Genomic DNA, 25,937 nt, shown 5'->3' on the forward strand with positions numbered 1-25,937 from the left:
AATAGGATTGCTAATTTATATTTATTGAACAAACATCATCAGCAACCATGAAGATACAGACCCTAATAGCAATTAGTATTTGTATTTGATGATGGTGGTGGGGCTGCTAGGGGAAAAAAGTGTCAGCGTCTGATTTGTTAGTTGCTATATCCTTAGCACCTAGAACAGTGCCTGGACCACAGTAGGCACTTAAAAAATATTTGTTGAAAAGCGAATTACTTTTTTAAAAAAGGAAACAACCCAGAGTTTTTTATTACTCCACCTCCCATCCCCTTAAAATAAATCTTCCTTAACTGTCTTTACTAATCTGAGGAGTCCCTCCCAGCCAATTATGCTGGGATTCAACCTCTGCCTCCCACTCCACATTCCCAAGTTCCCATTCCTTTTGATTCCAGAAAGACAACTCCATGACATGAGTCAGGGAGAGGGCTACACTCCTCCTCAGAGTCCAATAAACCCTCCTACACTGGCTCGTCTCCACCTTTGGACTTTTTAAACCCGTTAAAATACCCAGGTCAAGCTACCATGAAAGAGTTGTCAGAAGGCAGGAACAGAGTCTCTCATAGGCATACAATCACCATAAAGACTGAAAAAACTTTTTGAAAGGGTGCTAAGTTTTGTCTCCATCGAAACAGATGCAGGCGAGTATTTTGCTTGTTCTGAACACACTGGGGATGAGTGGCTTATAAAGTCTTAATCTACACTGAACTCAGGTAAAGATTGTAATTTCATATGGCATAATGTTTTGATCAAAAAAAACTATCTTCTTTTTATAATTCTTACTGATAGAGCCAAATAATGTGGCTCATTTCTTTTTGAAAAGTGCTAGCAATATGCTTAAGATGTGTCTTCATTTTAGTAAAAATATCATATTTATAAAAAGTACATATCCATTTAATGTGATATTCTTTATAGTCAAAATCTTGATATCGTCCTCCTAATCTGGCTAAAATTGTATCTTTAAAATAAAAGAGAAAGATGTGTTGCCATTTCCTAAACTTAAACAGTTGTTTGAAGTTTTCATAACTGCTGGTTATAGGAATTTACCAATAACAGTAATAAAGTTGGGTTTTCTGTTGTTAAAGTCAAATAGACAATGTCAAATTAGCTAACTAATATTGAGGTTAGGTGAAGTTTAAGTTTTTAGCATATCCTTTATTGAATATAAACAAGAGCCTAAAAATTCATTCCGAACATAGGCTGTTTCTTTCTACCAAAATAAGATTAATATAGTCCAGTACATTTACATTGAAGTCTTATCACTAAAGTAGATTATCACATAGTCAAATACGGGTGGCATTTGGGGTATCTCATGGAGTAGCAAGAGGTTTAATGTGATATGTATTTGCTTAACTTGGTTTGGAACATCGTAAATACTCAGTAAAAGTTAGCTATTATCATTTGCTTTGGAGAAGTTATCTTATTCCATCACTTATTAAAAAAAAAAACAAAAAACCCTAACTCATAGAGACCCCTTATTTTGGTCCTCTTCATCCACAAGTACCTTAATTAACTATAGTGCGAAATAGAGGCTCAGTAGGGGAAGGAAGTATTGATAGGCCTCTGGGGTCATTTTTATGATTTATATTTTTTTGAAGAGGATAGGCTCTCTTAAAACTTCCAAGTTTATTGTTATAGTATTTTTTTTAATAAGAGAAATGCTTTCTGAAATGTATTGCAGGTGAACAAATAACAAAATTGACAAATGTTTGTAAGCCTCTTACAGTTTTCTGAACACAAAGAATAAGGTGTAATCAAATTTATGCACACTAGGTTTGCTTTTTCTTGTACCTAGCTTCTCTTATGTGCTCAGAATCATTTCTTCTGATCACTTTTTTTTTAATCTTCTGGCTATGTTTTATCATTATCTACAAATTCAATAAATGGAGCATTCATATTTCATCGTTAAGACTCAGTGAATCAGGACAACAGTATTAGAAAAGAAAAAATACCCAACAAAAAGTTAAGCCTCATATATTTTTGTTTATATAACTAAGCATCATTTCCAATTCAGAAGTATTTTTTGAAGTATCCCTTTAAAATACACACTTTAAACTATCCAATTACACAAAGCGTGACAATTGGCTACTCAGATATGAGGGAAGGGTGGTACAAGTTGTGGGGAATTCACAAAATTAAAATGTATCTTTTTAAAACAAAAAGAAACATATACATTCATTTCTAATTCACATAGCCTACTTGCCTTTACAGTCTGCTGATAAACACTGACGTTTAAACATTGTATATAAAATTAAATAACATGGAAAAAATAAATATGCTTTATTATATAAACACATAGAAATCTGTACTGCTCAAAATATTCAGATAATACTAGGCACGGCTGCTGAAAACTGTGTTCAGAAAATATTGTAGTCATATTTACAAACTTTATTTCTTCTAGAGATAGATGCAGTGAGGTTATAAAATACTGATGTCAAACATTTTTTCTTCCTACCTACAGAAGCTGCAAACTAATACGAAAATGAGGTAGACACAAGTTCGTAAGTTGGCCAGGCAGAAACAAAAGCACAATTCCTTTGGGAGCTCATAAATTCTCATTATTTGGGTTGACAAGCATTATTCCAAAGCACCTAGAGCAAGGCTCAGAGAACACTTTTAGATTTGTCATGAAAAACCCAAACATGCGATTTCTCCAAAGGAGAACCACAGTCTCCAAGTCGATCAGCAAGCAGAAACACAAGGCAATATACAAAGTCGTGCTGTGGAGCCATCTTGGACATAAGGCATCACCTAGCAGACTTCTTTACCTTAATTATCCAGATGAATTAGCTTACTTTAGAATGCTCTGGGTTTTTAACCTGTTTTCTGCTACGGGTTGACAGTAGAGAGCTTTCTTTCCAATTTATCCCTCTAGTCATGAGGCGTGTGCATTCACTACTCAGTGTGCTCCTCGGACTAGGTACAGGAGTTGACTGAAAGGCATATGAGTTTAAGAACCTTATTTGAAAAGCAAAATGTTATCAAGAAAGAGTCCAAGGACACATTTTAAAAAGGACAGAACAGGCTGAATTTTTGGAGGATGTTTTTCAGAATCATAACTCTTAAATCTGCAATGACTTGAGCCAGAACCAATGGTTGGTCTAAATGGGTACTTGAATCCTAAGTTCATAGAAGTTTCATTTGAGAGACTCTGGAAGACATATTATAAGTGATTTGGGGTTTCTCTCCTAAATACTGCTCTTTAATAACAAGTGTTGAAGTAGGCTATCTCCATTTGACCTTGGAGAAGCCTTGCTCACAGCAGCAGTTGCTTCTTGACAGTCTCTACTGTGTGAGAGTGCGTAGGGAGAGAAAGCGACCAGGCAGAAGGATGACATGCTACTCTTGGTCTCTAATAAATCTAATTTGCTTTCTCTTGAAAGCAACATGTTAGCACCTCAAACATACTTTTTACTGTTGTTAATTTCACTGTCAGTTACAATGATGAAGCACCATAGAAGTGGATTTATGGCTATTAACACAATTCACTGAGGTATGCTCAAATTTAGAATTACTAAGATATTATACCAAAGCAACCACAGAAATAAACATAAAATGAAAATCAAAACCTGACAGTAAGAATCTGAAAGACTGCTCTGTCATACATCTATTTAGAAAAAGTAATCTGTCACAAATGTATCTACCTAAAGAAAATGTTTTTGATTTAATTTTTTAAAAAATTACAATTAAAAGCCTTGCAGAAGTGGCCTTGCTCTCAGACTGTAGAGGCACTTAAATACATATTTGAACAATGATCATTTTACGAAGAAAGCATTAAAATCACATAGGCAGCAAAAATATCTTTAAAATCCATGCACTTGATTCTGTGCATACTAGAGCATTAGAATTTTACTGTCTCTTCCTCTCTCATGTTTCAGAAAACCTGTGTGCAGGCCCAAGAAGAACAACTACATTAAATAAACGTCATGTCTTCAGTTAAAATAATTAGCAGTTCATATTTTAAAATGTAAGCTTGTAAGCTCTTAAAATATCTGTTGGGGAGGGTGGTGATCCTGTGGAAAAGATTTGAGCTGTATTTAGAAAGTGTTCAAGGGAGAGAATACTGTGGAAACTAACATATATATACACACACAAATTCCTAGCACTACATCTTATAGTTCTCTAAAACTATGTTTTCCCAAATAATTCTTCTTAAAGAGAAAAATATGGGATGATCAATGGAATTAGAGTCTGGAGAAGAGAAATACAGATTTCTTTTTTTTTCATCCAACCAAAGGAGTATGCATCAGAGAGGCTCCTGTAATCCTCATTAAGGGTTAAGAGATTTTTGGGGGGTCAAAATTAATGAAACACCACTTTCTTGAGAGTAAGTAGATTTTCTGAAACGTAACTCTGGTGTTGGTGTTTCTATTGGTTGAGTGAACAGGGTAAAAATGTAATGGGCATAAGAGGGAAAATTTCATGAAAAATAATATGGAATAGGTGACTGAGGGAAGTTGGGAAGGTCAGAGGATGTTCCTGACATACTAAGGTCATTTCTAATCATCTTCAAAATGTGCATTTTGGGAGAGTGCCACTATTGTAGACCAAGTACTCCTAGTGAACTGTACATCTCATTCAGAGTGGCATTTCTTAAGCTCTTGAATAAAATCCTTACAGCCCAGCTAAATCGTACCAGTTGAGGTAATGCTCCAAATTCTTCTAGATTTCTACTTAATACGAAGTCCAGTGGTGATACAGCTAGTGTTATACCAGCAGACATGACCTTAGACATTGAAACTCTTGACTCTTAGAAGAATCATCAGGTATTAACCACGTCATCACTTCAGTTAATCTGCTCTTCAGCTGATTTCAGGAATGGATAAGGCTTATCCTCAGAACCATATTGAATAAAAAAGGCTGAATATGACTTAATATAATACTAAATTCAGCTTCAGTGCAATGAATGTATTTATAGGAACACCTACTCTATTTACATGAAACAGCCCTAGTGGTTCCACAGCTTATAGCACAACTCAGCCAAAGTATTATTTTAGCACAGCTGATCCTTCTGCTTGCCAAGAGCTGCCCCATAAGTTTGCATAGTATTTACAGTGGCAAACCTGTCCCACCATGTCAGTTGCTAGCTAAGTAGATAGCAAAGGATGAACAGAACCAAAGCAAAAAATGTTTTGTTTTGTTTTGTTTTCTATTCCTGTCTTGGTGGAAGAGAGAGAACATTTCAGACACCTTGAAAGGCATCGGGTCACTAACTCCACTGTTGATCTTTTACATTTTCCAAATGATATCATTCTATTTTGTGGGCACAACCTTTGTGGTGATTATGTTGAGAGTTGTACCCAAGTCACACAGAGGCAAATTACATTCATTGAAGAAAAAATTGCTTTGGCCTCAAAAAGCAGGAATCCTCCCCCAGAAGTCAAAACTACCATTGCTTAGAAAAGGAAAGAATGTCTGCTCTTGAGTTGTCCGCTGAAATCACTATCTATGTATCTACATAGTTCTTCTAGGAAAAGGAAGCTACTTCTTGGCACCAGGTCCTGTATGAGGTACTCGTATTCTGTAAAGTCACTTTGGCAATGTCATAAAAATTAATTCTATTGTGCGTCAATAGAGAGAAAATAACAAACCATTTATAGCATAGTTTCTGGAATGCCCTTGTGAGAATGACAATCATCTCTTCCAGAGGACTGTCCCAGCATACCTTGGAAGTAGATAGTTTGGTTAACAAACATTAATAGTTAGGGCCGTACCGAGCTCCAAGGGCCAGTACTCCAGGCAGCATCTTGCGGACAAGCATGTGTGTTACACTGCTCACGATCAGGAGGTTTGTCAAGAATTTCACAGCTCAGATCTGGAAAACGTTCACCGTTGGACCGCTGACAGACCACCAGTCTTGTTCGCATGCCTCCACCACACAGCTTAGTACACTGGAACAAGGAAAAGGAAGGCCGTTACTGTCTGAATGGCCAATGATAAATTTTCTTTTCCCATGAGAAATATTTCTTAGCCAAACTCTATTATGGCATTGAGCAAGGTTTGTCTCTGATAGAAGCAAGTCAAATTTTCAGTAGTAATACTTGCAACAAACCAAAGCTCTCCTACCTTAAGGCTAGGTATCCTTTATCGAATGCTTCCTCTTCACCCGTACTAAGGGATTTTATGTACATTATCTCATCAACGGGAGAGAATAATTATTTGCCCCCCTTTATACATGAGGCAGCAGAGGTTAAAAGTGGTTAATTAACTTGATTAAGGTCAATCCATTAGCAAGAAACTAAAATAAGACCTTTTGAGGTATATAAAACCAACAAAAAAAAAAAAGAACAAAAATAACCCAAAAAACTGACTCAATACCAAATAAAGGAGATAATGACTTAGCTGGTTTTATTTTCTGGCAACTTCTAAGAAGCCGTCACCAACCTTTGGCTATACTCTGACTCCAATCTCCATAGGCCTTTATGACGCTGAAATATTTTACTCAGGCTCTGAATCTTAAGACAACTATGACTCTCCCTTACAATGAATAAACACCATGGTGGGAATGTTGGATAGAGTTCTGACTCCTGGCTAGACCCAAACTCAGGAGGCAGGAACAAGTTGTATTTCTTGGACAGTGCTGCTGTGCTCACATCCAGGAACGCTGACATTCTGCTTCCCCGCTGTGTCAAGGCCAGATCTCCCACAGAATTTGGAATGATCTGGTCCGTGCTGACAGCAAGCATCTCAGCAAATCCATGTACTCTCCTGGCTTGGTTCCAATTACAGAAGCTTAGTCATGGGCCCCACAGGACAGAACTTTTTGAGGAGTTTTGGGAAACTCACAATACACGAGTTTCAAAGCCTCCCCCCCCCCTTCCCTTCAGCAAAGCTCCCCAGAATGACTAATTGTCAATGAAAGTCAAGAAAAATCCCTGTTATGCTCTGCCTATGACTACTAGGCTATGTGTATGAAACCATGAAAGTGGACACATGATTTCGGTTAGCGAAGAGTGTGGACTAATGTGCCCATCCATCTCATCTGGTTTTTTCTTCCTCTTGGCACTGGGGCCTCCAAGGTGTTAATTCTCATGTTTTATTTGATAAATTTTATAGTCAAAACAGTACAATTCTACAAGCTTCAAGTATGTGCTCTCTCTGTGGACTCAGGCATAGAGAGGTATATTCTTGGTTAATTAAAAACAAAACAATAAGGGCCGGCCCCGTGGCTCACTCGGGAGAGTGCGGCGCTGGTAGCACCGAGGCCGCGGGTTCGGATCCTATAGGGATGGCCGGTGCGCTTGCTGGCTGAGTGTGGCCCAGAGAGGGTTGCGATCCCATTGCCGGTCAGGGAAAAATAAAACAAAAAAACCCAAAGCAATAAGCATCTAAGCCCTACATGTAAAAGAGGCTCAAAACCCCATTTAGTAACAATAGTACTATGAATGATAATTATTCTTAACATTAATAATGTTAATTATTATTATTATAATAGTTGATTGATGGCTATGTGCAAGTAGGTATTAGACAGGCACTATCTCATATCATAGTCATGAATACTATAAAGTTGGGGCTGTTATTATCCTCATTTACAGATGAGGATGTAAACATTTGGCAAAGTTACATTATTTGCCAAGGTCAAAAAGCTCATAAGAGCCAGGTTTGGGAATGGGACCCAGTTTTGTCTGCTCTAAATACTCCACTGCCCTTTACCGGTCATAGCAGGCAACTCTGAAAAGGGAACAGCTGAAGAACTTCACTGTTTAAGAATATACAGCTAATGATTCACTTCTGTGATTAAAACACATCATCTCTGATAGGAATAATAACACCCATTCATTCTGGCTTCATCAGGGATTTGGAATATTTGGAGACGTTATGCCATGGGATCAAAGGTGCATCTTAAACACCCCAAAACTCTGAAGAAGATGGCAAGACTTTCAGGGACTAGTTTAATGCATATTTTCAATCACTTTAAAAGCACCCACTTTTTAATCCTCAGAGGTTAACAAATAACTTAAAACAGCATTTATCTGCATTATTTCCTAATTTTCCTCTCTTATGTATTCAAGCTGTTTCTCACTGGTAATAAGTGCACTTTTAAAATAGCCCAGAATTAAAACAGGTCTCCCAAATCCAGAAGCTTCTACTAGGGCTAGTTCTTCTTCCTTAACTAAAATATAAGCCATATTACAGTTTGGCTAGCCCAATTCTTCTGTGTTCTTTCCAAAGGAAGTACAGATAGATGGTTCACTCTCACCTCTCCCCAGCTGCCATACGCCCACTGAGGACAAGGGCCAGATTCACAGGCTCTTTGCTCATCGGGTTTTATCCTCTCCACACAGTCGTTTGCAGTGTATCCATTTTCATCCTGACACACCACAACACGCCGCTGGGACCCGCCAGCACAGGTACTGGAACACTGAACACATCGGTCAACAAGTTAGTCCCCACCTCCATCTCCATCTTAGGGACACAAAAAGCAGCCAGTTGAAAAGTCAGAGACAAATGTGATGGAAACGGTTCGCAAGTCATCCACAATGAACAAAAAGCAAGGAGAACTTGAGAACCTGCCTGTCGTGGGGTTGTTGAATGTACACATCTTATAAACACACATGGAAGGCACGCTTCAGGCCCTCAGCAGGTGTTCAATAAATACCTAATGAATGATAATGTCTTGTGACTTCCAAAACAGTCTGATTTATTGTCCTCCTTCATCCCTTCCGCATCTCTGAGAGGTGCAGAAGTGTTGATGGTTACCAAAACTTCCAGTGCTTATTTGGAACTAACAGTTGACTTCCCTTTCAACAGAGAGGTCAAATTACATGCTTAATGAATTGCCAATTGTTGAAATGAAGCTTCCGTGTGAAAGCATCATGGAATGTCATTTAGACATCACTTCCTAGCACGTAAATGCTCCCTTCTCTCTTTACAATAGCCTCTACTTCAGTGGCTAATGGTAGCAAGATTTGTTTTATTTTTTGCTTCCCCAATGAACTTAACTGAATTCCATCCCGACAAACCTTTCTTAAGCTGCACTTTCCGTCTCACTGTTGTCGTCCTTTTACATTTGCAGCTCAGATTGTTTCCCACACAAGCTTCGCATAGCTCTCTTATTTATCTACACCTTGAGTGTTTTATTCTTTCCATACTTTCCTTATCTTTTCAAATCCAATGAATTTCTTAGTATCCTTCACTCTGGCCCTTAAGTTGTAAAATCAGCTTGCCTATAAAATAACCATCTGGTCCTCAAAGCAATGTAATTCCTGCAAATTATCAAGCCTCAAAGTGCATTTTTAAGCATGTTTTTAGTTCCTGGTTCTGAAGGCTGATTTGTGCTTTCTATCTAACCCAAGCTCAAGCCAGTGTTATTTCAAAATATGTGCAAACACTGCTTCTTGCTGGTCAGCGTCTTCCATATCAAGATGTGAACACGTTTTATTGCTAACAGCATTGGATCACAGTTCAATTTCTCTGCCTATGCTGGTCAAAGCAGAAGTGATTTTAAAATGTACCCTAATCAGTATCTACAGTCTCATTTTATATTGGGTTTAATTTTTAAAATGTAGAGCAGGATCATAGATTTATTAGTTCTGAGAGAACATTTAGGTATTTTTCAATTTACAAAAATTCTACCTCTATTTCTAAACCTGAAAATATTTGTTTTCTTCTTTTACACAGCTTAGTACCAAATAAAAAATACATCAAGCAATTATTTTAATTAGCTTCTCTTAGGGACAAGAATTCAAAGTGTTAGAAAGAGACTTCTATGTTGTAAATAGGTATGTAATATGATGGTACTTCAAAAAGTTCACGGCAAAGAGAACTGGAAAATATTATGAATCTTTCCATGAACTTTTTGAAGTCCCCTCATATATATTTTGGCCCTTCAGTTTTTCCTTTAATAATATAATGATTCCTTTATTATGTCACCTGTGAGCTTTATGGCCCCAATAAAATGGTAAGCTCCTTGAGGGAGGGCTTGATGTTGTAACGTGTGTCCCTGTGATCTCCCACAGTGCTGGTCACAGGATTTGCTGCCTGGTCCAATTCAAGTTTCTGGAAGGAACAGCTATACAAACAGTATGGCTGACTGGAGCAAGGATGGACACCTGATCCAAGGCCAACCAACCTGCTGGCTGCCCAATGACCAGTCAGATGTTTCCTACTGAGGATCGAGCTGATGTGATGGCACTAGCTCATCGAACTGTCTGAACCTGGGGCCTGCTTAGGCTTTTATACCCTCATAGGCAGCTGAAGTGTTGTACCTAATCTTTCTCTAGGTCTACTTTAGCCATTATTTGATTAACAGGGATTCTTAGTTCCACTTCCATGTTTCAGAATTTCACTCTGAACTTCTCTCACTAACAATTTTCCTGTCCTCTTTGGATGACAACATTTTCCTAGGTAAACATTTCTTTGAACAAACCCTGTAACTATTAACGAAATGTAAATGATATTTGTTATCCCCATTGGACAAAACAAGGGAGACAGTCTTTAGAGAAGCAAGGGGTGATGAACATCCGTTTATCTTATCTGCCCAACATACTTCCTCTTACGTCTGGCAGCCCACTTGTCCTTTAAGGAACCATTCCTTCCCTGAGTAGATGCTATCTCGATACATTAAATCACTCTGCCCGACTCCAGTCAGAGGGTGGGCAATCAGACTTTCCTGGGAATTTGAATCCTCAGCAAAATAACTCAAGGGTGGTACAGAATTGACAGAGATTCATTAGGACAGAAAGGCCCCAAAGAAATGATCCCTGAGTTATTACCCCTCCATCTAGATCAGGGGTTGACAAACCATAGCCCAAAGGCCAAATCTGGCCGGCCACATGCTTTTATAAATAAAGTTTTATAGGAACACGACCATGCCCACCCATTTATGTATTGTCCATGACTGCTTTTGTGCTACAGCAACAGAGCTGATTGGTTGCAACAGAGGTTGCATGGTCCACACAGCTGAAAAGATTTACTGTCTGGCCCTGTGAAGAAAAAAACTTGCCAACCAACCCCTGAGCTACATGCCTGAAGCCACTCCGGTCCCTGTCTCTACTTGGGCTAAATGAACAGTCTTGTTTGTTAGTTTGTTTTTTTTTTCACTCGAAAGAGTCGGTTTCTTTTCTTTTGTTTGCAACCAGAGACTTCTAATTGGTAACCCACAGAAAACCTCGCAAAAGATTCAAATTTATGCAGGAATCTACTACAAAATGAGGTTCTTACTCCAGGATCCACTGAAAACTTTATATTCCTATTCTCTAGTGTTTATAATACTTTGCTGCCTTTTCTGCCATGGAAGGCAGGAAGACCACGTACAGTGCATGTACTTTACAATGAAAAGACGCAAGTACATCCTTCATACTCCTGGGAGTAGGTCAGACACGTCAAGCTAGAGCTGAAAAATTACATTGTCCAGCTTCAGCCTCACTTAATTTAGAAAAAATATATCCTCAAACAAACAAACAAAAACCAGGCACAATGAGGAATAGAATGGTATTGCCCATTACTGAGAAAAGCTTATCTAATCCTCCCTAATTGGGAACTCTGCCCAAGGGCAGAATCATTCAATCTTAAAGGAATGCATCATTCCCAAATGTAGTCCTAAATAAGAATAGCTTTATTATTATTATTTTTAATCCTAGTGCTATCATTAGAATACACATGTGTGAGTTTTGAATTTTTCAAACCAGGAAAAACCATGGGACACTCAGTGATTGCCACCCCTGATCACCCTTTAATTTCTTAGAGCTGAAATCTCTTCTAAGCCAGGCAAATGAAGCCTTAAAGTGGGAAGCAAGAGAGCAGGGTGACATGGTGACGGACCTCAGCCCTTAGCAGTTGTTCTGCACACAACCAACACTTGCAGTGCGTGTAATGCTCGGTGGCTAATTAGTATTCACAGGAAAGTACATCTAACCTACTGAAACATAACCGTGGTGGGAAATAGACAACTTGCTTCTCATTCTTTTTAGCCCAGAAATAATTAAACACAATTAGCAGCACTAGAAGGAAACTAATAGTAAACGATTAAAAAGAAGACCCCTGAGTGATTAGTGAACACTTTCTAACTACATCCTACTCAGGGTCCCTTGCTACTGTCCCCCTCCTGCAGTTAGTTCCACTGAACATGTCCAGTATTTCACAACTTAATTTTCTTTTCAAAATTATTTAATAAAAAAATCTGAAACATCCCAAATCATACTTTTTTATAGTAAATACTTCTCAAGGCCTTCCTAATTTGAAGGATAATGATAACAATAAACCCAATTGTCAACATTTATTAAGTTCTTACTCTGAGTGCAAAGCACATATTTGCATCATCCTCTTTAATTCTTACAGCAACCCAAGAAAGCAGGAATTATTGTTAACCTCGTTTTTACAGATGAGGAAACTAAGGCCCAAAGAGGAGAGGGGACCTGCCTAAGACCCCCAAATTTGAAAGTGTATGTTTCTTGATCAAAGCAAGGCATCTTCCCTCAGAGCCTGTGCTGATAACCAGTAGGTTATGGCACCCCTCCCCTAAGCACAAATGTTACGTACACTAGTATTTGGCCCCTAATGCAGGACAATGATCTAACACTACAAATTGCACAGCAACTGTGCTACTCTGAGACTGCACTCGTCTGCACAAACAGCAGGAACTCCCTTTCAATTAAGAATTCCCTTTCAATCTGGTATATATACATAGTAGAATACTACTGAGCCATAAAAAAGAATAAAAGCCTGTCATTTAAGGCAACATGGATGAGCTTGGAGGACATTATGTTAAGTGAAATAAGCCAGGCACAGACTGAGAAATACCACACGTTCTGACTCATATGTGGAAGCTAAGAAAGTTGATCTCATAAAGTAGAGAGTAGAATAGTGGTTACTAGAGAATAGAGGATGGGGTGGGGAGAGGTTGGTTAAGGGATACAAAATCACAGCTAGATAGAAGGAATACATTCTAGTGTTCTATAATACTGTAGAGGGAGACTACAATTAAAAATAATTACTCTATGTATACCTAGTAGTATTTCTAGTAGGATTTTTAATGTTCCAACACAAAGAAATGAATATGCCAATTACCCTGATTTGATCATTACACATTTTACCCAGGTATTGAAATATCACACTATACCCCATAAATATATACAATTATTATGTCTCAATTAAAAATAAAAACAAACAAAAAAACCCCCTCTCTCTTCCAGAAAAGTTTCTCTGTCCTCTTAATTCCCCTTGGGCATGAGCTGCCTATTGCCTGTAGGATCACTGATCATGGCTTTCACAATACCTTCCAGGAGGCCACCTGAGCTTGTCACCCAGCAGTGACACCCCCTCCTCCACCCAATCATGCAGCAGCCAGGTGCAAACAGGCATTATCTTCATAGGGCACCTTTTCAGGAGCTGTCATTAACCTATTATGGTTTACCCAAAGCAAATGAGAATGCACAATGTCAGTCCCTTATGAGGAAGAAAATGCTTTAAAGGCGTTTCTAGTCTGTTTTCCCCCAAACCCTACCTCACGTGAAAGAGAAGCAAGCAAATTAAGGAAAGACTGCAGTCAATACTCACTGCTCCCCAAGGGCCAGTTCTCCACTGGTTTCCACCGAGCACATGGGTGCGGCTGGGGCTGGCGCTCCGGGGGCGATAGTCCTCGTTTTGGAAAGGGTGCTGAGCTAAGCCACTGTCTGGGGTCCGTTGAGGGCATGGGGACATGGAACAGTCCTGGTCAGTCTCGGGGACATAATCCGGGTCGCATTCGCTCTGATCGATCACGTGGTCACTGTAGTTGACACATACCACTTGCCGGGTTGCCCTACCTTGCCCACACGTCACGGAGCACTACGTTGAACGTTCAGAAAGAGAAAGCGTCGGTCATTTGGCTGGTGGCGGTCGCATTTTCTTGAGTGTGCATTTCTTTAAATGGCCCACCACTTTCCCAGTTGCTCAGGCCAAAACCCTGGAGTCATCCTTGTCTCCTGTCTTCTCCTCTCACCCCATATCCATTGCATGGAGAAATCTTGTCAGCTCAGTATTCAAAATATATCCCAAATCCAGCCACGTCTTACCATCTCCACCCACACCTCCTTAGTCCAAGACATCACGTTCCTTGCCAGGACTATTCTGATGGGCTTTCAGCTGAACTCCTGCTTATGATCTTGACACTCCCCACCTGAGTCCCCACCCATATCACAAAACATGACCCTTTAAAACAAAAGTCAAATCATGTCATTCCCTCCAGTGCCTTCCCAATTCATTTAAAATAATATTCAAAATTCTTACATTGACCTCTGAGGCCCTTTACCATGTAGCCACTGGCTACCTCTTGACTCTTCTCCTATCATTCTCCACTCAGTGTACTCCAGCTACCCTGGCCTTATGGATGCTTCTGGAACATGCCAGGAACACTTCCATCTCCGGGACTTCACACCTGCAGCACTTTTTGCTAATCCACACAGATAGCCATGTGACTCACTCCCTCACTTCACTCAGGTCCTGCTCGATGTCAGGTCTTTTTTGACCACCCTATCAAAAAGCACATCCATCTTTCTCTATGCTGTTACTCTGCATGACTTCTAGTACCTATCAGTACCTGCTGCTATATCATATATTCTTTATTTGTTTATTGACTGAATCCTCCATTGGAATAGTCCCTGAAGGCAGGGACTTTATCATTCATCGTTCACTGCTCTTTCCATAGTAAGTTTTCACAAACATCTGATGAGCATACAGATGGATGACAGAGGGAATGACAGATGGATGGATAAATGGATGTGTGAATGGATGAATAGACGGATGGATGTTTGAAGGCTCAAGGCATGAGAGTGAGATTATCTACCATTTATTGAGTACCTTCTTTCTACTAAGCATTTAACATATATAATCTCAAATAATCCTCACAGCAACCTTGTAAAGTAGGTATTCTTTTTGGTTTTCCTTTAAGAACAGAGGAAACTGAGGCTAAAGGACAAGCCAGATTACATGAGGTCACACAAGCAGTATATGCTAAGGTCTGGGTTTTTACACAGCTCTACTGTACTGCACCTCTCAAATTTCATATCTATATTACATTTATTGAGATATTAATCTCCAATTTCTTTGTGCCCTCTCCTCACCTATCCTAAGCTATTTCCTAAACTCTGGGATTTTTGCAAAGCAGAAAGTAAAAGCTGCCTGAAGACAATGGTTCTACTTTTATAAAAAGATGGTGCTTGGTGTGTGTAAGAAGCTGGGTTCACAGCATTGAATGAGGATTCCCAGTTCTCACTCTTGGCCAGGAAACCAAGAGCCACCTGACTTCAAGTGACCACAGGATGCAGCAGGTTCCCAGACTCAAAGTAAGAGCCTCTCCCCTCATTTCCCTCCCTCCCGCTGCCATTTCAGTACTCTACAAACCTACTACATGCTGGTGTGACTCAGCGAAGACTGGGATTTCCAGTCAACCCAATGGGATGGGTGCTTAAGCAGATTAGAAATTGATTTACACATCTGTTAAAAATGTGCATTCCTTGCAGTCTTGACTAAGATTCCTTGCACACTTGAGCAGGTATACATATGTGAAGCGGAATAATTTAAATCACAAACTAAATCCAACTCTGAAATACTAGCCATTGACATTTGGGACCCCCCCAACCCTTCATCCCCCAATCCCTCCCAATTCCAAATAATTCACTTGCTTACAGAGCTCCAGTCCAAAGCCTTCCACTGCCCACAAGGTGTCACAGAACATTCCTCCTTTGCCACTGGTCTAGGCAGGGTTGCACAGGCACTCTCGTCAGCCACAGAACCATCCTCGTCCCGGCAGCTGACATATCTCATCCGGGTACCTTTCCCACAAGTAGCGGAGCACTGGGTGTTGGAGTAAAATCATGCAGATCTGTTATTTGACATGGTTGCTTACTGGGCAGTAGCCCACCTTCCAGAGTCATGTCAGAGAACATCGGCCTCCCCTTTCGCCCCCCCTACTTCTCCCAGTCAATTTCTTACTGGAGTCCAAGACCCAAATCGCCACTGGGTTCGTGGTGCACCATGTGTGCTTCTCCTTGCTTCTGGGGCAGCTGGGGGCGGGTGACAAGATGGTAATTCACAGTCCTAGATGTGAGAGGGGAGGGAAAAAACCAAAGTCACCTTCAAGTCAATGAACATTTAAATGGTCATGGTGGATAAAAATGTAAGGGCTAAGAATTCTAAGACCTCAGATTTCTGTGTGAGTCTGGGCAAGTCACATTACGTCTCTCAGTCCCAATTTCTTCAACTGCAAAATGGGATGTAACTTGAGTCACTTTGTAGGTGCCTTAAAATAGGGCAGGGATCTACTTAATGATTTTTATAGCCATACTTATTCACTTGTTTGTGTGAAAAGAGAAAAAAATATTGTAAAATGTCATAAGTTGGGAAAGAGCAGGATATCATTTTGAAATGATTAATTGTTAAATGTTTTAATATTCTGAAGGCTACATTCTGTTCTCATATTTCAATTAGTTTCCTAATCAGAATTTGCTAATCATGAACTTGCTTTCCCAGTTTACCTAAAGTTAGCACCAGAGATCTCAAAGGTCAAATTTAGATAGAAGAGGTGTATTCAATAGGCCATTATCTGGAATTTACATAACACCCCTCAATCACTCAGAGGAAGTTCCTATAAAGAAGTGAGGTCATCCGTGTGTAGACAGTATTTCCAGATTTACAGATGGGAAGACACAAGTACATACCTGCTAATATTACTTGCAGCCTCAGTGGTTAGCAATTATTCTTTTATTTAATGCATATCCATCAAATGCCTAAGATGTGGCAGGCACGATGCAAAAGTGCTGGGGCTTGGTGCTCAATGTGACTGACGTGCCCTGCCTTATGGATCTTACATATGGAACGCGAAATGCTATTATGTGGTTCCAGACCTTCCCTATCCTTTTGCCCATGGTCCAAATAAAGCCACAGGGAGCTTTTCACAAAGTGAAGAAATTATCCACATGCTGCAACTGTGGGAGCTGCCCTATAGTCAGATTAATGTGATAGAGTAACTTAGAAATTAAGTTTTGACTCTCTAAGGGAGTTGCTAAGTCCTCACCCCATGATTGTTTTAGATGTCATAGTTAGCATTTCCCAGGCATTTAGCACACCGTGGTTGAGAACATATTGTTAAATAATAAAAATAAAGATGACGTAAGTCACAAGTGTTGTTTGGTTAGTTGATCAGCAATGGGTAACATGGACAACACTGCCACATTCATTTACTTTTTTGACAATACGCGTTGAAATGCAGCAGATTGAGGGTACTGAGAATAAAGGCCATGCATTGATCTCACAGGGCCTCGCTCAGAGCATGCGTTCTGGGAATGGACTGGATTCAACTCCCATCTTCAGCAATCAGCAAAGCTGATACACAGTGCCAAGTCTTCTCTTTACATAAATGATGCCAAAATCAAGGCCTGCAAAGGCTAGTGCGCTGGCGAGTGGTGATCCACTGGCCCTCTTGAGAAAAAAGGTGTGCGTGTGTGTCTGTAGACGTGTGTATACACAAACACACACATACTTGCAGATATATATACATATACATCTATATATGTTTATTTATTATAAATTTTATGCATAGCAAACAATTTACAAATAACAATAAAATATACAATTCCATATAAAATTCCATATAGCCAATTGATTCTCACAGAATACTTTAGTTGATTTTTGCTAAACTTTTGTATCTGCTGCCAAGCCATGGGTTATATCTGTCAAATGAGTGTACTTCAGGCGTGAATGTTAGTTTATATTTTGCTTACATTTAAAAGTAAGGTAAAAATGGAATAATGAAGATGTATGTGAGAACTTGATTCACTGACCAACGATGTGGAAGACTTCCTGGGTGAATCAGATAATTTTCAACTACTAGAAGAATATTTCCTCATTTTTGTGTGCTATTCACAATGTAATAGCTACAGACAGGACTCTTTTAAATTTCATCTGCATTATTAACATTTTCTCCATCACTTTGCTAAGTCAAATAAGTGACAAAACAATAAATTAAGCCCTTAATTACAGTAGCATTTGCTGATTTTTGTAGTGCAAGTACTGTCAGCATGGCCAATTTCAAGCTACCAACTTGACGTTAATGGACACAGGGTTGGGAAGAAATACCCTGTAGCACACGATTATATAGTACACCCACCATACAGATACATATGATGTACATAACCTCAAGAGCATGGACAATAGTAACATGTAGTAAAATAATCAGGAAATGATAAGTTTTGAGTATTTATCAGCTTTGTTTTTAATATCACCTATTTAATTACAAGTTCATATTTTCAATTTTTAGTAATGACTATACTTAACAACCAGCTTGAAAAATTCTTGCAAAATTTACCAATTGGCTCTTGTGAGCTGGTAGAAGCTAGTTCCAGTACACCACTGCCTGAACATATGACATTAGTTATTGAATCCAATGTTGAAATTATTTAGAAATCTGAATTCAAGAAAATGAGACTAAACAAACAACATTTGCCATCCAATAAGAACTAGAATCAAACCTACATATAGTTCAAATAACTAGAGCGTGAAGGAAACTGGTACATCAAAATTTTACATTCTAAATGTCACAAATAAGTAAATCCAGACAATTCAGTTCATCAACTGATTGATCTACCTACGTACTTACTATGAGAGGATTTTAATTTTGTCCGAACTGCTGGGAAGTTTTAGCATCTTACTGCCCAAAGCTGATACCTGAGTGGAGCAAGGGAGACTCACCTGGGAATCAGTTGGTCTAGTTGCTGCATTACAGTCATTGTCATCTACCACTGACATATAAGTCCCAATGATGCATTTCACTGCTCTTAGCTGGTATCCCTGTCCACAAGTGACACTGCACTGAGGGAAGGAAGTAAGACAAAAAGTGTATACAATTCAGCAAATATTCCCTTTCCCTTACTTTCCCCATAACATCCTACTAGAGAAAACTATTTCCATCATAGTGGGCCAGAGGGCTGGCACCAAAGAAATTAGGTAAAAGTGGGCAATGATACCCCGTAAAAATAATACTGATCAATTATGATGGTGACATCTGGAATTATTTCTGCCATCCATTGGAATTATATTTGTAGGGGTTCAACTCCTTGACTGTGAACTCCTGGAAAAAGGGGAGTGCATCTCCATCATTTTTATATCTTTCACACTGTATCTAGTAGAGTGTTGTAGCTAAAATAGGTACTTAATAGAGCTCTGTGACCTTGTTTGACTTCTGAGAAACTATTGAGTAAATAATTGGAATTTGCATCTCTATTTTTATACAGAATAGTCTTTGCGATAGTATTTATAAAAGACAACAAAATATTGGAAACCACCTAAGTATGCAACAATCAAACGTTCGTTAAGTACATCAGGGCATACATGTAGTAAAAACAAACAAACAAAACAAAAAAAGATGCAGCCACTAAAAAGCAAACTGTATGTTTTAAAAAGCAGTCTAAAAAACAGTAAGTAGAGGGAGTGATGTCACAAATATGGGAGACTAGGGAGCTCCAAGAATTGGTTCCTCCACTGAAGCAACCGTTAAGATGTCGAAAACTGGCAGAATCAACTTTTTTGGATCTCTGACATCTAATCAAAAACTTACAGCAACTAGTTCAGTGCTTAATGCAGAAAGAAGCTGCTAAATTTTGGTAAGAAAGTGTCATGACGTTTTTGCTTACCCACCTACCATATTATGCATTCCTCTCAAATGCACATGGGACATTTTCAAAGACAAACCATATGTTAGGCTGTGAAACAAGTCTCAATACACTTAAAAAGACTGAAATCCCACAGACTATCTTCTGTGACCACAATGGAGTGAGGTTAGGAATCAATAACAGAAGAAAAACTGGAAAGTTCACAAATATGTGGAAATTAAACAATATACTCATAAAGATTTAAGAGGTCAAAGAAGAAATCTCAAGGGATATTAGAAACACTTGAGATATATGAAAACAAAAACAAAACAGAACAAAATTTATGAGATATGGTGAACGCAGTGCTCACAGAGCAATTTACAGCTGTGAACATCTACATTAACAGAGAAGAAAGATCTCGAATCAATAACCTAACTTTACATCTTAAGGAACTAGAAAAATAAGAACAAACTAAACCCCAAAACCAGGTAAAAGAAGGAAATAACAAAATTAGAGTAAAAATAAATGAAACAGAGAATAGAAAACCAATAGAGAAAATCAACAAAACCAGAGGTTGGTTCTTTAAAAAAGATCAACAAAGTCGACAAAGCTTCAGCTAGATGAACTAAGAAAAAAGACTCTAATTACTAAAATCAGAAATGAATGAGTGGACACTATTACTGACCCTCTAGCAATAAAAAAGGATTTTAAGAGAGTACTATGAACAATTATATCCCAACATATTAGACCATCCAGATGAAACATGCAAACCACCAAACATACACAAATTACCTAGAGACACACAAATCACAAAAACTAACTCCAGAAGAAATACAAATTTGAACACACCTATAAGAAGTAAGGAGATTAAATCAGTAACCAAAGACTTTCCAGGAAAGAAAAGCCCAGGATCAGTTCACTGCTGAACTATGGAACATTTAAAGAAGTGTTAAATTTTTCAGAAAAATTAAAGAGGGAACACTTCCTAACTCATTTTATGAGGCCAGAATTACCCTGACACCAAAGTCAAAGACACTATGGGAAAATTATAGACCAATATCTCCCATAAATATAGATACAAAAATCCTCAACAAAACACTAGAAAACCAAATCCAATAGCATATTAAAAGGATTATACATTATGGCCAAGTGGAATTTAGCCAAGGAATGTAAGGGAGATTTAACATAAGAAAATTAATAAATGCAATTTACCACATTAATAGAACAAAGGGGGAAAAAACCCACATGATAATTCTCAATTGATGAAGAAAAACAATTTGACAAAATTCAACACTTTTTCATGATAAAAACACTCAAAACTAGAAACAGAATGAACTTCTTCAATACATCAAAGGGCAATTACGAAAAACCCACAGGTAACAACATACTCAATAGTGAAAGACTGAAAGCTTTTTCCCCAAGGTCAGGAATATGACAAGGTTGCCTGCTTTCACAATTCTATGCCATATTGTACCGTAAGTTCTATCTAGCCAGAGAAATTAGGCAAGGAAAAGAAATAAAAGGTATACAAATTGGAAAGAAAGTAAACTCTTTTTATTTACAGATGTCATCATACTATATAGGAGTTCCAAAGAATCCATACAAAACCAACTGAACTAATAAACAAATTCAGCAGTTGTATGGTACAAGATAAACAGAAAACCCAGCTGTGTTTCTATATACCAACAATGAACAATACAGAAAGAAAATTAAGGAAACTATTCCACTTACAATAACATCTGAAAGAATAAAATATCTAGTAACAGATTTAACCAAGGAAATGAATGATTTCACACTGAAAATTATAAAACATTACCGAAAGAAATTAAAGAACTAAATAAATGGGAAGATGTTACATGTTCATGGGTTGAAAGATTGGTATTGCTAAGATAGCAATATTCTCCAATTTGATCTGCCAGTTTAATGCAATTCCAATCAAAATCCTAATGACCTTTTTGCAGAAGTGGAAAAGCTGATCCTCAAATTCATATAAAACGGCAAGAGACCCCAAATAACCAAAACAATGTTGAAAAATAACAAAGTTGAAGGATTCATACTTCCCAATTTGAGACTTAGCGCAGTGACCAAAACAGCATGGTACTGGCACAAGGAAAGATGTATAGACTAACAGAATAAAATTCAGAGTCCAGAAATAAACTCATACATCTATAGCCAAGTGATTTTTATCTAGGGTGCTAAGACCACTCGGTGGAGAAAGAATAGTTTTTTCAACAAATGGTGCTGGGACAATTGGGTACGTACACGCAAAAGCATGAAATTGGACTCCTATCTCACTCAATATACAAAAATTAACCCAGAATGGATCAGTGACCTAAATATAAGAGCCACAACTTTTTTTTTCTTTTTTCAAAAGAAAACTCTTTAAAAAACATGGCAGAAAAGCCTCATGACACTGGATTCAGCAATGATTTCTTCGATATGACACCACAAGTACAGGTAACAAAAGAAAAAATAGGCAAATTGAACGTTATCAAAATCAAGAACTTTTGTGCATCAAAGGACACGATCGGCAGAGTGAAAAGGCAAACCGTGGACTAGGAGAAAATATTTGCAAACCATATATCTGATATGGAATTGATATCCAGAATATATAAAGAACTCCTACAACTTAATAATTTTAAAAAATTTGATTAAAAAATGGGAAAAGGAACATTACTAAACTTTGCATTTAAAAATGGTTAAGATGATGAATTTTATGTTAAATGTATTTTACCACAATTACAACTTTTTAAAAAAATGGGCAAAGAACTTGAATAGACATTTCTCCGAAGAAGATATTTAAATGGCCAACAAGCACATGAAAAGATGCTCAATATCTTTTGTTATTAGAAAAATACAAATCAAAACCATAGTGAGACATCACTCCACACCCACTAAGGGGGCTGTCAGTGAGAATGTGGAGAAATTGGAACCTTTCTATATTGCTGGTAGAAATGTAAAATGGTGCAGCTGCAGTGGAAAATCATTTGGCAGTTAAAAAGTTAAACATAAATTACTATATGATCCAGCAATTCCACTCCTAGGTACATATCCAAAAGAAGTAAAATTAGATACTAAGATAAATACTTATACACGAATATTCATAGCAGCACTATTCACAATAGCTAAAAGGTGGCAACAACCCAAATGTTCATTGAAGGATGAATGGATAAACAAATTGTGGTATATCCATACAATGGAATATTATTCAGCCATAAAAAGGAATGAAGTATTGACCTGTGCTACAATATAGATGAACCTTGAAGACATTACACTCCGTAAAAGAAGCCTGACGCAAAAAGCCATACATTGTATGATTCCAGACGAATGCAGATTGGTGGTTGCCAGCGGCTGGGGAAGAGGGGAGTGGGGAATAATTGCTTACTGGTAACAGCATTTCCTTTTGGGGTGGTGAAGATGTTTTGGAACTAGATAGAGGTGGTGGTTGCGAAACATGATGAATATACTAAATGCCAGTGATCTGTTCATTTTGAAATGATTAATGTTACGTTATATGAGTTTCACTTCAATTAAAAAACAGAGGCAGAGTATAATCCCAATATCAGTTTAAAAAATATTAGAAGAAAATCATAAACGTGTTAACACTAGTAATCTCTGCAGTGCAGCATTAGGAGTATGCTTGGTTTTCTTCTTTTCATTAAATTACATTCTGCAAAATTTGTCTTATGAACACGTATCACTCTTAAATAATATTTTAAAAAACTGTTTATTCCCCTGAATTGCATGGTCAACCAAAGAAAGAACAAATCTCTGGATATAAGAGAGGCTAGGCCTGGTGTAGACAAGGATTAAAAAATAGGCCTGTTGGTTCTAATAGACATTATCTTCAAATCGTGATGATGACCCTAAGCTGTGCTCTCCTCTTACGATTCCCAAAAGTTATGCAGATGTAGGCAAAAAGGAGGCAAGATTTAAAAGTATAAGTGGATCTCCCTGTTTATTCAGACATGATTGGCCATTCCGACTAGGGAGGCTATGAAATGGGGAAGACTCAGAAGAGTGTCAGTATTAATGATAGAAGCTGTCAGGAGTAGTAATAAAGCTGCTCCTATTTACTGCATGCATATTTGGAAATGAAGACAGAGGCTAAAGGACCAAAGTGGCTGTGGCTGGTCAGGGTGGAGGGAGAGTCATTCTTCAAGAGATTACATAAGTGACAGCAGACAGCTGCTCTATTTCTATTGGGAACTTGCAGTGCTATTTAAATAGGACCCAGAACGCTTTTGCTTCTATATTAGGAAAGACTAAACTCCAAGAGTAGTGGCTTCTCAAATGCAAGCCCAAGGGAAACTTTCACCCTCTCCTTTAAGAATAGTTCGATCTGGGCCAAGCCCGTGGCGCACTCGGGAGAGTGCGGCGCTGGGAGCGCAGCGACGCTCCCGCCGCGGGTTCGGATCCTATATAGGACCGGCCGGCAGGTTCACTCACTGGCTGAGTGCCGGCCACGAAAAAGGAAAAAAAAAAACAAAAAACAGAATAGTTCGATCTGAGAATGGTTCAAGTTAAGACTGTGGAACCTACAGACTAGGGGACTTGGAAAAGATTCTTTCCAAACGTGATGATTCTGCAACCTTTGATCTAATTAATTATGTTTGAAGAGTATGACTTATTGATGGGAGGTGAGCTTTGGAACTGCAGTGCTGGAAGCCAAAACATCCCTTCCAAATCCCAGTCCAGACCCTCCTGTCAAAGCCTCTGGCATTGGATTACATTCTGTAACAGAACCACAGAGGCACGTTGGAAGATAACATCAGCCAGACATGAAATCTGTTGTGAATTTGTTCAAATGCTCGTGTGCTCAAGCTACAGTTTAAGCCAAAGGGTGAAGAGATGCATGTGGGTCTGTAAAAAAAGTAATCAGCTCCAGGAGGGCAAGCGACACCCCGTGGAAGTGGGGCAAAAGGGTTGCAGAGTTTCGTGTGCTTCACCCGGCACCATGGAGGTAGAGTGCATGCCACACGGCATAGTGGCTAAATCTCCGCCACTGGAATGCCCCTCTGCAAGCCCTCTCCAGATAAGAAGGGAAGAATGTAAAAATCTTATCAGTCAAAATACCTGTCCCCAGGGACCCGCCTGCCAGGACGCACATTCCGGCTGCTGACAAGTCTGCATGGAGGCTGGCTTGGTCTCAGGGTCACACATTCTATCGTTTAATCGATCTTCGCCAAACTGACACCAGACCTGGCGGTGCTTATGCCCTTTTCCACAGGTGACCAAGCACTGTAATAAAAAGCAGAGGCAGTCAAGGTCGTTTCTGATCGATGTGCTGTGGTTTCTGGAGGTTCTTCATTGATTAGCAGAAACAGGTGTGCCTTTTCCACCAGCAATTCCTCTCTACAGCAATTTGTAAGGACTGAGCCTCATTTCATTCATTCATTCATTCTGTATTTATAGTCTCTGGGCCAGTTTCAAGCACAGGATAAACTCAACACAGCACCATGTTCTAAAATATTGAAAAATAACATTCATGATTTTCTAGCATAGGGGTTAAGTGTGAGAAATTATGAGTCAGACCAACCTGTGTTTTAACCCCTATCAACCAAGTCACATAGTCCCTCTGTGCCTGAAATTTCTCATCTGTAGAATGGGGAAGACAATAGTACCTACTGCGAAGGGTTGTGAAAACTAAATTTAAAAAATCCGTGTAAAGTGCTTAACACAATGCTCATTCAGTAAGTATTAAACCTAATCATCAATCTTATCCATGCTCATTGTAGAAAATTTGAAAAGTACAGAAAAACATAAAAGAGATTATAACAAATCAAAATCTCACTACCCAAGGATAACCATTATCAACATCTTGCTGTTTTCTTTCCAGTCTTTTTGTCTAAGGAACTCTCCACCCCCATTTTATCAAGTATCGTTGCAAAGATTTGTGTGTTACTTCATTTGAAATGATAACTTTAGCTAGTATTAGCTATCCAAGTAAAATTTAAACCCACTACCTGCTTTCATCTTTTTTTAACCAAATACTAGAATTTAAGCAATGAGAGCATGTTAACCTAGAACTAAAGCACTATGTTTGTTGTTAATTTGTCCAGGAATCAGATACTGTTAATCACATGCACAGTTATTTGTCTACCATTCCAGGGGCATTAATAGCATCCTTTTCAGATTCCTATTCTATCTGATGGTGAGACTAAACAGTTGCACTTACATGGATAAGATCAGGGTGTGAATATAGCAGCTGTAGTACGGAATGACTTGGCCTGTAAATAAGCGAGCTTCTGTTCCTTCTACTTGCTCCTCCTTAAGTAAGGTGGAGTGAGCCTCCAGTTTGGTAAGAATCTCATTGGGCCATGTCAACAGTGAGTGCTAATACTGTACTACAAAAGCTAGAGACAGGCTCCA

General features: G+C 38.6%; 1 protein-coding gene across 1 annotated transcript in view; it reads right to left on the reverse strand.

Annotated features, from left to right (window-relative positions):
- ADAMTS9 (ADAM metallopeptidase with thrombospondin type 1 motif 9) overlaps positions 1 to 25,937 on the reverse strand; it is a 156,757-nt gene that overhangs the window by 63,476 nt on the left and 67,344 nt on the right. Inside the window, exons 22-28 of the mRNA XM_063113586.1 lie at positions 24,642 to 24,806; positions 18,667 to 18,786; positions 15,913 to 16,017; positions 15,607 to 15,774; positions 13,498 to 13,767; positions 8,201 to 8,362; positions 5,715 to 5,891 (exon numbers count right to left, since the gene is read on the reverse strand). Coding sequence (XP_062969656.1) covers positions 5,715 to 5,891; positions 8,201 to 8,362; positions 13,498 to 13,767; positions 15,607 to 15,774; positions 15,913 to 16,017; positions 18,667 to 18,786; positions 24,642 to 24,806 — 1,167 coding nt within the window. The remainder of the gene's footprint in view (positions 1 to 5,714; positions 5,892 to 8,200; positions 8,363 to 13,497; positions 13,768 to 15,606; positions 15,775 to 15,912; positions 16,018 to 18,666; positions 18,787 to 24,641; positions 24,807 to 25,937) is intronic.

This window comes from Cynocephalus volans, chromosome 11, assembly GCF_027409185.1.
Source record: "Cynocephalus volans isolate mCynVol1 chromosome 11, mCynVol1.pri, whole genome shotgun sequence".
In the NCBI taxonomy this organism is placed as follows: Eukaryota; Metazoa; Chordata; class Mammalia; order Dermoptera; family Cynocephalidae; genus Cynocephalus; species Cynocephalus volans.